The sequence below is a fragment of the Hyperolius riggenbachi genome, chromosome 1, assembly GCF_040937935.1.
Source record: "Hyperolius riggenbachi isolate aHypRig1 chromosome 1, aHypRig1.pri, whole genome shotgun sequence".
In the NCBI taxonomy this organism is placed as follows: Eukaryota; Metazoa; Chordata; class Amphibia; order Anura; family Hyperoliidae; genus Hyperolius; species Hyperolius riggenbachi.
Genome location: NC_090646.1, coordinates 499,539,026 through 499,557,123, shown reverse-complemented (window position 1 = coordinate 499,557,123; position 18,098 = coordinate 499,539,026). Strand labels below are relative to the sequence as shown.

Here is an 18,098-nt window from a genome sequence, read left to right as displayed (position 1 = left end):
AGTGTGCTGGCTGTGTTATTACGTGTTTCGGCGTTCCACGCCTTCGTCGGATAACGCTGCCAGCTTGCACACTAGAGGCTTATATACTCTCCATTTGGAGGGAAATGTGTAATGGGGGGTGGGGACTGGTTAGCTGGTATTTAAATAAACCTGTCAATAGGTGAACAAACTTGTCCTTCATTTATATGTTACAGCCCTAACATGGACGTTTTTATTGGGAGGAAAGGGATTGGATGAGACCCTGTCTATCAACAGCGTGTTGATTGTAAACATTATGTGTAACCACAGTGATCTAGCCTGCAGAGCGAATGGCCTGGTGGCTACCCCGCAGTGCAGCTGGTTCCGCAGAGACTGACTGCGAGTCTCTTTCCGATGCTTGAATCTATGCGGGAGGGTGGGGGGCTGATTGGTATGTCCAGGGTCGGGCCGAGGCAGAGGCGAGAGAGGCTCCAGCCTCAGGGCGCAGTGTAGGAGGGGGCGCACAATTCACTCAGCTTTCATTCCACTATTGTGTTTGAAGCAGAGAAATAAGAAAAATGGATACATGGCAGAGACTGCAAGCCAGGTAACTAGAGATTAAGGTGTTGGGGGCCCTGGGGCGCCTCTTGTCAGTGTGTGACAGCTTGAGTGGGAGGCATGGTGGGGCGCACTTTGGTGTCTCAGCTTTGGGCGCTGGAGGACCTTGTCCCGGCTCTGGGTATGTCTCTGCCCGAAGGGGGACATCAGGCAGAGGCGTGTTGGGAGGCGGATCCGGCAGGGGGCGTGGTTGAGGCATAATGCTATCCCCCAATCTGCCCTTTTTGGATGAGGTGGGTGCGGCCTGGTATCCGCATATTGGGCCAATGGCAAGCGTCATGTCTACATGATGACCGCTGCCATTGGTGGAGGCTCTCGAGATGGAGAGGTGGAGGGGGCGTGGTAAGAGCACTCGGCGCCGCGCCATCAGCTGTTGTTTGGGTGGCTGCTATAGCAACCCGACTTTCGCAGCTGGAAGGAGATTGGAGGAAGGCGTGGTTAGAGCGCTCAGCGCCGCGTCATCAGCTGCTGTTCGGGTGGCTGCTATGGCAACCCGACTCTCGCAGCTGACCCGAACAGCAGCTGATGACGCGGCACCGAGCACGCTTGTATTCATCTTACATCTAGTAAGTGAATTTTTATTTTGTGCAATTGTTTTAATAAAGCGATGTTACTCTAGGAGCGCTCCTCCTTCTCCATTTTTTAGTCTCTTTGATCAAGCCTCTGACAGCCGGGCTCTAAGAGGAGCAGCTAAAGTGTGACTCTACTCGGCCACCCTTGACTACTGCCCCTAGCAGCGCAAGATTGCACATCTTTTATTTACAAAAGAGTCTAGTTAAAATAAGACAAAAAGAATAAACAGTTAGACGGAATTAATAAGGAGTCATCTGATAAAGAATAAAGTGTGAATTACTCTTCTACATAGTCTTGGCTATTGTAAGTATGCAAAAAAACTAGATATACTCTAGACAAGGATGCTGGTCAATGCTTACATTGGGCAGATAACTTTCTATTTCCTATATAAAAATATACTGCTCTCCCATTTCCCATACATTTCTATTTATGTGGAAGGGGATCTTCTCATCACTGTATTAACCACTTGAGGACTGCAGGGCTAAACCCCCCTAGTGACCAGGCCATTTTTTCGCTAAATTGGCCACTGCAGCTTTAAGGCCAAGCTGCAGGGCCGCACAACTCAGCACACAAGTGATTCCCCCCCCCCTTTTCTCCCCACCAACAGAGCTCTCTGTTGGTGGGGTCTGATCGCTCCCCCCATGTTTATTTTTTTTTAAATAAATATTATTGTTACGTTTTTTTTCCTAAAATACCCTGTTCCTTTTAAATTATTCCCTCCCTCCCTCCCTCTCTCCCCACAGCCGGCCAATTATGGCGATCGGCTGTCATAGGCTTCTGCCTATGAGAGCCGATCGCTCTCTTGTCCCCCATGGGGACAGCCATGTCACACGGCTGTCCCCGGTGCAGCGCTGCTGCTCATCGCAGCGCTGCACCAAGTAAATAGACGGCGTGATCGCCGTCTAACAGTCTCCCGAGCGGCAATAGCCGCTCGGAGACTGAAGGCGGGGCGGAGCTCCGCCCTCCGAGCATGAGATGCGCGCGCACCATGCGCGCGATCTCATGCTAAACAGAGCCCCAGGACTTTACGCCAATTGGCGTTAGGCGGTCCTGGGGCTGCCGCCGCGGCCACGCCTACTGGCGTGACGCGGGCGGCAGGAGGTTAATGGGTTTCTTCAAATCTCATAAAGAAAGACTAACAAAGGAGACGAAATGTATACATTGGTTCAAAACTGTAGAAGAAGGTTTAAACAAGGATTCTAACTACTTGGGCTGGTATGGAGTGTTTAATTTTTTATTTTGTATGCTAGTAAAATGGTTTTTAATGTCACTATTCATTGTATTTCATGTGTCGGTAAAATGTGTTTTTAATGCCACAATTCTCCTTAGCCTATAAAAATAGTGTACACACTCTGCCTATGTTATGTTTGAACTCTGGATTTATGATGTCTTCCCATCACCCCGGAGTCTGTGGTATGTGATGTTTTAGTAAACAAGTGGTCTTATCTATTTGTCATAAATTAGCTAGCATCCCCGTGAGACCCACTGAAGTTGTAATTAAGGCATCTAATGACATTTATTTATGTTTATTTATGTATTTATGTATCTCCTCCAAATGTCCAGTGTATATAAGCTGTGTGTTTTAACATCTTGTTAATATACAGGTACGGAGTCTGAAGAAGGCGTATTTGCTGAAAGCTTACATTTTAATTACATCTAAGTTATCCAATAAATGGTATCATCCTGATTCAAAACTTCTTATTTCCACACTGCAAGTAAGAACTCTTTGTAACCAAGTTCCATTAAGCTTACATTATTGTGCAGAACAGGGTCTTCTACACAACACTATCCAGCTATTCATGCAGAAAGGAAAACACGTAATGCAGATATAACCCATTACTGAACAAACAGGAATTGCATTGACCCAACACTTGCAGAGTGTGCTTTGTGTGGAAGGGAAATATACTGGAATGCATAAGAGGGGGTCAGAGCGAAACACGGTACATGCAGAAATAATATATAATTGGAGTGTGTTTAAATAATACACCATTCTCACCCTGTGCTGCGCCAATTATGTCTCCTCATCATCAGTGTCTATGGGTCATGCGAAAGCATGCAGAATAATAAATTCAACTCATTTCTCAGATGTCAGTTTAGTGCAGGTGAGCTCTTAGAGCACAGTATATTCCAACAATTTACATCTACTTACACATACTTGTGTATTGTATGTATTACTACAAGGTGATTTCACCAGTTTACGGTTAATAAGAAATATGGCAGGGATCATTTATTAAACATAAAATCACATTAATAGATTAGATACCAGCTGCGGTGTTTTTCATTGAAGTAATGACATGAAAGGCAGTGCAGGGCATTCTTTGCCTTTTATGCTGCTTGAGAAAGCAAAACAAATGTCATTCCCTTCACTATACTTCTATTGAAGCAATCCCCCTGCATCCTCTATTACTGCTTGCAGGGAGGAGCAGCCATACACACTGATAGAACAAATATAGGCCACAAAGGCCAGTGCTCTTCATCATTATTACAGCAGTATTTACCGAGTAGCGGCTGTTGTGGTAACATTATCTCAAGTAACTCCAGCATATGAATATGTTAGAAATACCATGCTTTTATTGTGTATAAATATCTTCCTGACATTCACATATGCTTTTAACTAACATACTTGCTGCCATAAAAGATGCTCTGGAACATAAGACTCACCCAGGTTTAGAGGGCATAAAACCGGGGGAAAAAGTATATATAATAAACCTGGTGCATCCATGTTCCAGGAGCATCTTGTACATGTTCTCCCCTATCTCCTAACTGGTGTCCTCCTGTGTCCCCATGTGTCCTGGTTTGTCCCAAGTGTGTCCCCTTCTGTCCTCAGTGTGTCCCCTTCTGTGCTCAGTGTATCCCCTTTCTCTCACCAGTTTGTCCCCTTCTGTCCCCAGTGTGTCCCCTTCTGTCCCCATGTGTCTCCTTCTGTCCCAGCTTCTGCCCCCAGTGTGTCCTGCTGATGATGATGCAATCAGCAGAAGCCATTACTAGGGAGAGCCACGCGGGACATAAGAGGTCTGTGATCCTTGCGGGCACCATGGATACACGGGGGAGCAGGAGACATGGGGAAGGAGCAGAGGCACGGAGAAAAAGTGTGGCTTAAACAGCAGAAAATATGTATTTTAAGTAGAATCTTAACCTTATTTTATACATGATTTATCACTCACTATCATTTAAAACAATCCTTAAGTGAATTATAAAACAAAAGTTAGATACTCAAGGTATCCATGCATTAGACAATGGCCACCAGATCGACCATCTGATAGATCCCCCTCTGACCGAATCTGATCAGAGAGAGATCTGTTACCTACCCAGACACTCAGACAGACAGGGGCGTGCCAGGCGTGTGTCCATCCAGGGTGCTGGCAGGGAGGTGGGCACAGTGAAGGAGGGGGGACCAGTGGCACACTGGCATCTATACCTGGCTACCGATACTGGGGGCACCTATACCCAGATTCCTATACTGGGGGGCTAAATACCACATCGCAAATAACATTCTCAAGCCAATTACACCCTCGCCATGGGAGCAATTTCGCATAGAAACTGCCACACTGCACACCGATATGCAATAGATTTCAGCATCAAATCTATTGGAAAACTACCTAGTGCTGCTGCCTCCACCTGCCAGGCCCTCCTATGTAATGTGCTCCCCCCCGGCCCGTGGTGAATGTGAAGGCAGCTTCCCTCTCCACCATTTGCCTCCTCTAGTGTTTTTTCTCCATCACTGTGACATAAAAAATTGCATAAGCACTTCCTTCCACTGGCCATCCATGGACAAAACTTGCACATGCCCAGTTTAGATGTGGTTATCCACAGCCATGCTCGTCCACAGCCATGCTTACAGCCAGAAGATAAAGAGGGACTTAGGACTGGAAAGGTGAACTTTAGGAGGATCCTATTACTGAAGTAAGTATCTAACTTTTGCTTTATTTTTTTACGTCAGGATTGCTTTAGGCACCTACTGAACCCACCATAATAACTCCATGGAGGTATCCAGAACATACAATATAGGCTATGCAAGAATTGAACATAGGAGAAAAATAGGATGGAACTACATTAAAGTTTAAGGGCTCTTTCACAGTGGGACGTTGCGTTTGATGCGACGTTAAGGTCGCACAACGTGCCCCTAACGCAATGCATGTTAGTTTTGAAGTTGGACGTTATATTGAACTGCATTATGCATCTCTTGATGCGCAGTTTTCATCGCATACTGATAGAACAGAAACGGCGCATTGCGTCACATTTAAAAAAAAAAATCAAAAACATTACTGAGCATGTGCAAACAGTCCAACGTAGCTAATAATGCATATAACGCACAGCATGCAGCACTTTCTAAATGTTGCTACACATTACACACAATGCAACGTGAGCACTGTGGATGTGGCACATACCTTGTATTGCTGTGCGTTAGTCTGCGTTATTCCTTTTTATAACATGCGACTTTAACGTCGCACTGTGAAAGCAGCCTGACTCTACTTTGGTGAAAGGAAAAGAGAAAAAAAACAACTGCAACAACAAAATCTTAATTGAGGACAATTACACACAAAGACACTGGTGATTGGCTGATTTGAGGCATTGAGAGGAAATGGTAAATGTGTAGAATTCTATAGGATATGGGGATTCTGATATGCTTCTAGATGCAAGAGTTTTCCTTTGAGTATACAACTCGTTGACTTGCCTGAGACATGAGTTTTGTGGTGTCTCCTGATAACAATGCTGTGAAAAACTGCTTGTGATCAGTTTGTCAATTTTCCTTGTTTCCATCAGTAGCTTTTATAAACAAGCCTCAATGAGTGTGACAGTGCTGCTTTACCTACAGTGCCGGCCCTGTGATAAGCGGTATGCTAATATCGCATACAGGATAATTGCTTTTCACACTTGTGCCCATGCAGTATTCCCAATTAATCTCTGATAGATGCATAGTGTTTAAATGAATGTAATGAATTAAATACAGGTGAATTTTGTTTTCTCTGGAGGAGCAATCATAATAATATGTTACACGATATATCAAAAACTGAATTTTAGCTACAGTTTAAATCTTCATTGTAAAATATCAACCTGTGATGGTCGTATATTTTATAAACCTTCAAATCAGTAGGGAGATATGAAGAGTTTCAATTCACAGAAACCTGTCCATACAGGCAATACTGCAAATTCAGGACTTTGTTTGAGTTGTTTATTGCAGCCCTTAACAATTCTGTTGAACATACAATGCAGTACCTTGATTCCCCCATTGGTAGGAAAAAGTCTAAACAGATAGAAAACCTTGGGTACCAACTCACACAGTGCACTAATAAAAATCAAAAGTAACTCACAATAGCCCCAAAAAAAAGAAAACAGTATCTTCAACTGCAAACTTTTTTTGTGTTGCATATGGCATTTCATCACAGTTATAGTGCAATTTCTTCAGTTTCAATCAATAAAGGTACTATTTAGGCTGTATAAATGAGCAGGTACCATATATACTCGCATATAAGCCGACATGTATATAAGCCGAGATACCCACTTTTCCCTCAGAAACCAGGAAAAAGTGATTGACTTGTGTATAAGCCCCCTCCCCAGTATAGCCCCCTCCACAGTAGCCAGATGTGCCCCCAGAAAAAGTCAGCCCCCCTCCCCATAGCCAGATGTGACCCAAGGATGAAACAGCTGAGTCTCAAGACGCCACTAGATGGGGTCATAGATATAAGACACAGTGATTGCCAAAAAGGAAGAATCCCCGATCATTGCACCGCTGACATGTTGCTTGCACGCTCTGCTCCACATGCTAGAGGACACAGGTAATCTTGAGCAGCACACTCTGCACACCCTGTTGCAGGGAATGGACACAGAGGGGAGCCAGCTGGTAAGAGCAGGATCACTAGTGCACGATCATTACATTCCTCTGCCAGTAACAAAACCTGCTCCACCATCCGTTCTGCTCCACTGACCCGCATAGAAGCCAAGGGGGTAACTTTTCAGCACTTTTTTTGTGCTGAAAAATTAGGCTTATACGTTAAAATATAAGGTAAATGTCATAGTTTTTTTGCCATGAAAATACCAATTTTGCATAAGGTGATATCTTTGACAACTTGCAGCCCTAATTCTCCATAAGGAGGAAGTTGGCTTTTTCCCTCTTTATACCCCACTGTGTCCTCCTCCTACAAACAAAGGACCACTATCGTGAAAAAGTGTAAAATGTAAAATACATGTAAACACATACAAATAAGAAGCACATTTCTTCCAGAGTAAAATGAGCCATGAATTACTTTTCTTTTATTTTTATGTCACTTACAGTAGGTAGTAGAAATCTGACAGAACTGAAAGATTTTGAACTAGGTCATCTCTTCATGGGGGATTTTCAGTATTTATTTTACTCCTATGAAAGCACTTCCTGGACAGGATCTATACACAGATGCCAGCCAGCCTACCTACTCATTAGCACACCCTTTTGGCATCTGGACTGAGCAACTTCCATTCACTAAGTGTTTTTAAAAATTAGGAAAACCCTGAGTATCACCCATTACATGTATTTTACATTTTACAGTTTTTTCACGATAGTGGTCCTTTATCTGTAGAAGGAGCCAACATGCTCCAGCCAACAGTCTAGTTAATTAACACTCATTATGGATTTGTTATGTGTGAAGGTGTGTATTGAACTTAATAGTACTAGGTAAACATTAGAAAACGGCACTGTCTGTTGGTAATAAATGGTGTTGAAGGCAGCCCCCCTTCCCTTTGATCAGTCAGTGGTGTTTGTTCACGTTTCACTTGAGTGTGGCACTAGCCTTCTTATCACTCATTAAATGAAAAAGCTATTAAGAAACACTCTTCACGTTGCACTCAAAAAGCATTGTCTTAAACAGCAGGCTAAATTAAATGGATACTAAAAAACAAACAAAATCCAGTCCAATCCAATGTAATGGAATTTATTTCCAAATTGAACACAAAATTATAAAAATAGAGCAACAAAGCAACTACTTGGTCTTGGCCAAATACACAGAAGTTTTGGAACTATGCATTTTAAGTAAAATTCCATTTTTGTTAAAAAATAATTGCCAGAGCTTATAAAGTATTTTTGTATTTGTTGTAAAAACATATTATATGCAATAGAGGAAGGTTATAGTATTCAGAAAAGCCACAGATCCATGATTAATCATTGGGTTTATTTCTGTTCCATACAACATTTGAATTGTGAATGCCATCTGACCACTTCAGCTCACAGGGTTGTTAACTTTATGCATCCAAGCAACTTTCACCTCATATTCATTCGCCAATAACTTTATCACTACTTATCACACTGAAATCAACTATATCTTGTTTTTTCCGCCACTAATTAGGCTTTCTTTGGAGGGTACATTTTCTAAGAATTATTTAATTAAAAATGCATTTTAACAGGAAGATTAAGAAAGAAATGGAAACAAGGATTATTTCTCAGTTTTTGGCCATTATAGTTTTAAATTAATACATGCTACCGTAATTAAAACCCATGTATTTTATTTGCCCATTTGTCCTGCTTATTACACCATTTAAATTATGTCCCTATCACAATTTATGGTGCCGATATTTTATTTGGAATTAAAGGTGCATTTTTTCAATTTGCGTCCATCACTATTTACAAGCCTATAACTTTAAAAAAATTATATTAACATACTCTCTTAACAGGCATATTTGAAAAGTTCAGACCCTTAGGTGAATATTGATGTTTTTTTTTATTGTAATTTTTTTTTTATTAAACATTTTATTTGGGTAATTTTAGTGTAGGGAAGTAAACAGCTAATTTATAAATGTAATTTAATGTATTTATTTATAAAAAAAATGCATGTGGGTGTAGTTTGCTATTTGGCCACAAGATGGTCACAGTCAAAAAAGTCCTGGAAGCGTATGATGGTGCTTCCAGGAACTAGAATGAGGACGGGGAACTTTTTATTTTTTTTGCAGAAAGACTGCGGTCTCTGATAAGAGACCGTCGGTTTTTCTGCGGGGGACTTAGATCGATGAATGGGAATTATATTCCCATTCATTGATTGGGGGGCTAATGGCAGGCGGCAGGAGCGTTCATGGGAGTGCGGCAATCACGCGCACCGCACACTGGCAGCAGCACAGCCCATCTGGATGAACATATTTGTCCAGATAGGCTGAAGTGGTTAAAATACACTGTACATTCACTGATGTTATTATATTTGGGAATCCCAGCTATAACTGACACAGCACTTCCATGCTTATCTATTTCAGCTATCTCTCAGCACAAAAAAATGTAGCAATTAATAAGCCAGGATATATTGCACATGTGTAACAAGAGGGACTTAGGGAAAGGTCATTTAGTTTTATGATTCTGTTTAATTTGGATTTGCCAATCCCCAGCTCATTCTCCCACAGGCTGGACTTAATAATCAAAATCCATGCTCCGTGCTTTGTGCTCTAATTAAGGCCACTGTTTAATTAGAAAACCTAGCTGGTGCCAAACAATGAACAAAATCAATAATGAATCCAATGGAGGGGAAAGATGCAAGTGATAACTTGTGTTTTTCATATAGAAATTGTTACGTTCAATTCAACCAGTGTGAAGGGGGCTGGCACAATAACTGAGGCACATGTTTTTCCCCATGATGATCCAGCTAAAACAAGGTTAGGTTACAGCACTGACAAGGTTATGGAAATGCAGCGGATCATTTAAGCACTGAAGCTGAAAACTGCAGGGATTTCTTTTAAGGTTACATCAGCACTTGGCTCTTTAGAACTATGCATTTTTTGTCCGGGTCATCTAAAAGCAAGAACATGCAGGGCAAGGTCTTATATAGGAAGCTGGGGAATCTCTGACATTGTGGAAGGCAGCAGAAGGCTTATTTGGCATTTTTTAACAGTTGAGGACAGCAGTTTGCTAAATGTGGTAAGCATCTCTAAGGATAGCTTCTGTCTAATGAACAAATATGTAGAGAGAGAGGGTGTTATGTTACAGCACCAGGCAGCAGAATATGCACTCTTAGTCTACTTTATCTGGTGACTAGTGATACAGTTTTCTGAGTGACATAATGCAGAACATTATCTTCATTTGGTTTTCAAACCTGAGCAAGTGAAAGACTCTGTGTCAAGCTAGATACTATGCCCACTAAAGCTGCAGCCAGAAGAAAACACAGAGATTTCTGGGACCCATCATACTCTTACCACGTCTAACACTATCCCCCATGCTCCCCTTGCATGCAGAGCTGGAAAGTGTGATAAAGCCATTGCCACCTGTTCCTGGCTGCCATAGATCCCTTTAGATGTGCCTATACTAAACAATGCTTGCACTTAGTAGGGACCAATGGCAACCAGAGCAGGTAGCTATGACTGTATAATTCTTCAACTGCTCTGCTTTGCATACAAGAACAGAATGGCGGAGTTGAGCAACACTTGGATGGTGGACAGTGTCTCAGTGGCTAGACAAATGTCCAGGAAGGAAATTCTAACATATTTTAATGGGACAACTCTCAGTGACATTAATTGGGTAGCACTTTACTAGCTCTTGTGACTGTTTAATTTCATTGGACCGGTGTTTTTATGGTAAGAGTCTATGAGAATATTTGCCAAATGCTTAAAAACAGCCTTTGGATAACAATGGGAATCTGCAGGAATACTTCCAAAACACCTGCTAAATGCTTACAAAAGACCACAGGCATTTTTAAGCATTTGGCAGCTGCTCACAGTGAAACATGGAATACAACTCTATTGCTAAAACTTCTCTAGTATTTAAAAAGTTGCATCAAATACTAAGGAAATTAGTTGCAAATGCAATCTAAATGCTCATGCAAATGTTAAAAACCAGGTGAGTTCTCTATGTCTTACTGTTTTTATTGTTTTAAAATGTTATTTAAGGATTAGCTTTACCACCTTCATCAGATTAAGACAATTAGTAGTTGAAATGTAACAAATAAGCATCCAAATAGAAGAAGATTGTGCTAGAATCCAGTACTAATTCTTCTAATCTGATAAAGTTCATGATGATCCAGATAGCCATTTTGCATTACAATTGTTGGTATAACAAACAGTATTGTATACAGTACATCGTTTTTTATGATGCCATGAGTGCAGTAACATGGCTTAGTATGTGTAGAATGATGTATCCATTCACACACAGATTTCTGGCCAGAAATGGCAAACAGATTGATCCCTCAGATCTGAATCTGATAAGTAAGGGATCAAATCCATTCATACATGGCACACAAATAGTAAATAGATTCCATCATGATCTAACGCCACTCTCCTGCCGCATTGGATTAACAAAAAATTCTGTCTTGTCCTATTGTAATTTTTGAATGTTCCACCACTCAACTTCCAATGTCACCCAAAGATAAAAAAAAAAACACGTTTGCAAGTCACAAAAAATGTTTATACTTTTTAAATCAGTGTGTAATTCTTGTCCCTATGGAGATGTCTAGAGCTAAATGTATTCCCTATCAAACTGACCATCATTGAACTAGACTCTCCATCTTCATCCCAGCACCTCTGTTGAGACTGTCGTTCTAAAACAGTGACCAGCTGTACAGTTTACAAACCTGTACAGACAGTTTATAGCTGTATAAAGGTTTTCAGATTTCAAGTACATTTATTTTATCTAAAATTGCTTGCAACCAACTATTGGTACCAGTCCGTACCACTCTGTAGCCAACAACTGCTGGGCCCATTGAAGAGCCCCGCAGGAGCCATATCTATTATTATCCGCCCTTGATTAAAACAAAATAACCTTGCAAGATATTTTGCAGTATAACTGGGTAAAACACCTACTTTTTGGGTCTGTAGTCTGGAATGGATCTGTCCAGGGAGATTCTGTCACTGAGTTGGGCATTATAACCATACTCCTCATATTTGGTTTCTGATTCATGGCTGTCATCTCTCAAGGTAGCTGCCATGCCACCTTGTCCAAGCCCTCCAGGTCCTTCCACGAGTCCCATGGGTTTAGCTAATCCTAAGAGGATAAAACATTCCTTTAGCAAGTTGAACATGCAGTAGTGGTTGTAAAAATGAAATAAAGAAAAATCACAAGAGCGTTCTGAATTACTTTTTTTTTGTAGGAAAGACATTCAGTGAAATATAGTAAATCATGCAGAACTTTAACAACTTACAATAACCAATTCGGTCATCTTGCTTTGCTTCAGGCCGTTTGATGATATATGAAAGATACTGGTGGCAGTGCTGCTTTATCGTGTGTAAATCAGCAATGCTTAATTTTAAACTGTCGTTTTACTTCAGGACTCAAACATATTTGGTAGCATATAAACTAACAATTGGATCATTCTACGTTCATCACTATGTGAAAATGCACTTTCACTGTTCAGTACATACCGGACAAATACCTACATCACACACAGCACAATGTAACCTGTTTTGTTTTTTTATTCACATGCATGCAGGCCCTAGGCCAGGTATGTCAAACCAGCCCTACGAGGGCTGAGATCCTCACACATTTTCGATACAGCTCAAATGAATTGATAGGTCTGAATCAGGAAAGGTGTGGTCCATCAGGTAGAACACATTCCTTTCTTTCTCAGTCCATCCTAAACACTGGCATGGATCTGGCCCTCCAGGCCTGGAGTTCGACCCATGTGCCCTAGGCCCACTAGGAATGGAAAAACGCTCTAAATAATGCTTAACATTTTTGAGAGTGATTTTTACAACAAGCACAGATTATTATTACCTTTTAACAAAACATGTGGTACATTAAATATAGATAACAATAATGGTATGCATGAAATATATACACTGGTACATAATACAGAATTGGTAGTAGATATAGTAATAACAGTTAGAAATGTAATATGAATGATATACAAAACATATAGTCAACTCCAAGACACAAAATGATGGGAAAGCCCTGCCCTTATGAACTTACAACCTAAAGAAATAGGGAGGAAATAAGAGGTGGAGTAAAGTAAATATGTATACTTAGATGCAGTGTGTTTTTTAGGCGAAATTTAGTAAGCACAACTTGGCCAGTTTCCATAAGCACAGCTTAGTTGAAAGGGAATGGCCTAAGTTAGATGGTATGCGTGCCAAAAAAGATGAGTTTTGAGGGAATGCTTAAAGGTTTCAAAGGTTGGAGAGTGACGGATTTGTTTTGGAAGGGAATTCCAGAGGAGGGGGGCAGCACATGAGAAATCTTGTATATGTGGATGCAAGGAGGCGATTCTAGAGGAAGTCAGAATGAAGGTTGTGTGCAGATCTAAGATTGGGGTGGTATCTGGAAACTAGTGCGATGTACTAGGGAGAGATTGTGGGGAGCTTTGTAGGTTAGGTTAAGAGTTTGAAATGAATCCTCTGCTTAAGTGACAGCAAACGAAGAGCTTGACAGAAAGGAGTAGCAGACATTTCAGGCCTCACACTAATACTGTCATGGTAGAAGTATGGAAGTTTCTATTTTTGATTGTAATCCTGATCCCCAGGATATAACATTACCTAAATAATGGATCAAATGCTCACATGGATCAAATTTGACTCTCTACTAATGTTACTGTATATCTGCCTTCTTTTTTCACTTGTATGAGAAAGAATTGCACTCAGGGGACCAACATTACAGCCATGGATGGAACCAGCATTTTCAGATTTTTCCTTATGACCTCCTGAAGGAGGGGATCATGTAAAGCCTGCAAGGACACAATGTCGCCAATAAATATAAATACATTATGATTGTTTTGTGTTAGAAACACTTGTGCATTTTATTTGGTTTGGCAAGAAATGAACCAGATTCATCAAGACAGTCGTAAAGAAAACTGTAGCTAAGGCGAAGCAATTTCCCACAGCAGCCAATAGGGTTTCAGCAGCTGCATAACAGAAAAATTGTTTGCTCTTGGCAACTGCTTCAATTTTACTCCAGTTACAAGAGCTTGATATATTAACCCTGGAGATGGCAACCTCTGTAAAGAATTCCTTGCTATCCAACATTTTTAGTTTTTAGGTCCATCAGGCTTGATATTAAATCTCTGGAGGTTCATTGAGGTCCTGCAGTGAGGACATGGATAACAGTAAGAGCCTGGAGAAGGTTTGAACTCCTTACACTCTGTGCAAACCAACATATTTGTTTTTCCTGAAGCTGTGCTTTGAAGATTTCCTTTTCCTCCTAACTCAGACATTTCACTGACATTAGCAATCCTCAATAAAAGTCACTCACTTCATATGCCGGTGGTATGGTATATTTTCTGTTAAAAGATGTTGGTAATACAGGTGTTTTTCTTGTCACCAGAAGCTGGCAATATATACAAATTTAGTCACGGCATCCCATATATGCCTCTGGCCGTACATTTTGCTGAGATGTCAATGTATCTTGCAGAGATGGATTGTTAATTGGTTGATATTTCATCCTCATGCAATCCTGCTGCACTCCTGTGGCTATGATCAAGTGTTTCCCATTCGCAGGTAGACAGCTGTATGATTGTACCATAATTGTATCTGTGTATCAATATCATTTTTTTGTGTGGACAAAATGAACCCATATACATTAAGGTATATATACTAGACAACAGTGGTATGTCATAGCAAGTGCTAGCTTATTATGAGTCATGAAATATCTCTATGATTACTTTATGCGCCTGCTCTCTTTCGTACAGCCCATAAGGGTTAATGGGAAAATAGTATTATTCTGTGGTTACTATACGCAAAGACATAAGTCACCCATATGACAATGCCTGACTTTTTTTTTGATGGTCCTATTTACTGAATATAACTTAATGGACAAAATTACTTATTTGTTTACAATATTACAGAAATTTATAAATTATTTACCAGTAGTCAATGTTTGCCCATTGTAAAATCTTTCCTCACCTGAATTTAAATTCTTAAATTTATCACACACACTGGCATTGTTTTGCTGGGAAGGTGCTTTGGGGCGTTTGCCAGCTGTTTGTTGTGAAGTGAGTAGGAACAACACCTGGTTTCCCAGAGTAGAAGGGGTAGAAGGTTGTGTGACATCATAGCCTAGGATAAAAGTCACTTCTAGGGAGACTACATACCTATATATATATATATATATATATATATATATATATATATATATATATATATATATATATATAGTATATTCCAGCGTATAAGACGGCTGGAATACTGTACTGGTGCTGTGTATAAACAGATACTGGTGCTGTACCGTATGTGTTAACCAGTATATAGTCCACTGACTTGTTGCACTGGTCAACTCTCCTTAAATAGACTGGTCAGCTCTCCTTGTCTACCTGTTTATCAGAGCGGTATGAAATAATAGATTGCGCTCCCTCAGCAGGGAGATCTGAGAGGCGGTAACAGGATAGGGCGTATCACCCGGCATCAATGACACCCGGCGTATAAGACGACCCCCAACTTCTCAGAAGATTTTCAAGGGTTAAAAAGTAGTCTTATACGCAAGAATATACAGTAAATTTTTTATGCAAAAACCAGGTTAGTTAAAGTAAATGGGTACCCTGAATAAGGTATTACATTTTACTACATGTCATGACGGTTCCTCTTGAACTGTCTACTACTGTATGTTGCTATAGGCTGGGAGAACACTTTTCTATGCAGAAAACCATATGTTTTCTGCCATGTGCATTTCTGCATTTTTCTCTACATTTGTGTTGTATGGATGTATATTTTTGTATCCATTTGTGTTCTTCTTGTGGTTTTTATGTGTTTGCATTTTTAATAATCTTCCTTTTCAACAAGAGGAAAACTACATATTATTTTTCATAAAATGTGCATACATTTTTGAATTCCCACAAGAAAGCTTAAAATGTGCATATAGTATATGGGAAGAAGGAGGATTTAAAGATGCACACAAAATCATGTTGAAAAATCCCCACCAATGCAATTTTTGTGCGGGCCATAGATATGCATTGCATGCGAAATTGCATGCATTTTACTAAGTGGCAAAGTGCACGCAATTCAAATAGGAGTACTCCCTGCCTTAGTATCTACTCTCATTTTGGGCTGCAATACAGAGCCAATCACAAGGCTTGAGCATGACCAAGTGATGAGCTATATGCATATGTTAATCCCAAAGCCCTGAAATGTCTTAACTATAGTATATAAATCCAAACATAGAGTGGCAATGCAGGCAATGCAGGACATTTTATTTGTGACTGTCCCAGTCAACACCTTTTGGTTTCAGCTACGTTCTACAGACTACAGCTTCTTCTTCACAGCTGCATTCTGATTTTATGAAAACATCGTTATAGCATGCGTCAAGGCTACTCAAGTCATTCTGCAAGTCTCTGTTATTGAAAATTATCTTTCAAATTTAATTTGCAGCTACAAATTCTAATACTTCGAGGATGTTTAAACTTAATTTCTTCAAGATCACTCATTTCTCTGCATGGGTAATTAGCTGCGCTGAGCATGAAGCCATGTTTCTCTTTTTTTGCAAAAATGACTATGGTAGCAATTAGTATTACAAGGTGATATACTGAAATATTTGCTAAATGTCTTGCCACATGTACTGTATGGCTGACCTGAAAGGTATTTCACTTCATGCCTCTATCAATAAAATAGTGATGTAATAATAATACAAAGAATGTTATCCCACTTTCCAAAATTTAATTGTATTTTATATTACTAAGTAGTGAGAAAATGTCATCTGAGTTCTCTTTCTTTACAATAGGGAACTTTCACACTATAGCCATTGCTTTGAGCATTCTAAAAAATAGGATCGCAAACAGTGCAGCAGAAAGTCTAAAGACTTGCACCGCATCTGTGACCGTGCTTTGACTGGTATCACACTGCGTGCTGGGCGCCATTCTACCCAAACCCATTGCACCACACCACAAACACAACAGTGTGGAAGCACTAGTAGAATATAATTGCATTGTGTTGCGATGCAATTATATTGTCTGTTGCACCACAACACAACAGACATACTGTAAAAGTACCTGAGAAACAACTGCCTACAACTATTATTATTTTTTTTTACATATGTAACCGGCTCTTCAGTGACTTGACCATTGTAAACTGACTTCATCATACTGAAGGTGGGAATGCCAATGCAAGTCAATGGAAGAAAATGGCATCTGACTCATTTCACTCTCACAACAACTTTTAAATCTCCAACAGCTTTTCAGTTTGCTCGCTACCTTATAAATAGAGGTGTTTTTTTTTCCTTTTTTTTGTGATGAAAAGTGGCAAAGTTGTTCAAGAGAGGGAAAGCTTTTAGGGGGCTAGAATGTTATGTTTCTTGCTGTTTTTCAAATAGAGCAATCGAATGCCATGTTGGTTCGGGACACTCCCATGCCAAGCTCTTTGTGAAGATTGACATTACTCAGCCCATTAACACCAATATTCAACTATAGTATGAACAAGCTATTTATCAAGACTGAATAAAATGCCTATACAAACAGAAACATTATTGTCATAGGCTGAAAGCAAAACCACCCAAAGAAATGAATGGAGCTGCTGGCTTTCTATCCCAGGCAACCGTTATATGTTTTAAACAAAAAATCACAGAGTGTCTACAGTCTCACATATATGTTTATTAAGTAATCCAATAAATACAGCCATGAAAAACCCCCTCCTATCCCCCAATAAAAAGTGACAATAGCCGGCCGTTTAGACACATCAGCTGATGCTACACTCGCACATACATGCACCAACACATGCAGTCAGGTGGCCACCACAAAAATCGTCCCAGATGAACAATTGACCTAATTTCTGGACAATTTAGTCCTTTTTCTATTAGAACCAGTTCTCCAAGTCCATCAAAAATTGTGGGTAGTAACTGCTCTGGGTATTAAAGCATGAATGGGCACTCAGCGAGCCACGCTGCACTTCAACACTTGCACCAGTTCAAAAGCCAAGCAGTACAGATGATATTCCAGCCCTAGAGATAATGTCAACACAGTTTGCCTGCTGAGCCCTGTTACGCAGCTGCTTCTCCAACTGTTTAGCTTAACACACTCCAAGATGCCCCACCGGGGTTCTCACCACCTCTTGGCTTGCATCTGTCCGTGTTGCATTTTACAGGACTCAGCCTCTGCTGT

General features: G+C 40.5%; 1 protein-coding gene across 1 annotated transcript in view; it reads right to left on the bottom strand.

Annotated features, from left to right (window-relative positions):
* GALNT9 (polypeptide N-acetylgalactosaminyltransferase 9) overlaps window positions 1-18,098 on the bottom strand; it is a 397,797-nt gene that overhangs the window by 318,646 nt on the left and 61,053 nt on the right. The window contains exon 2 of the mRNA XM_068243439.1: window positions 11,890-12,070. Within this exon, the coding sequence (XP_068099540.1) occupies window positions 11,890-12,070 (181 nt within the window). The remainder of the gene's footprint in view (window positions 1-11,889; window positions 12,071-18,098) is intronic.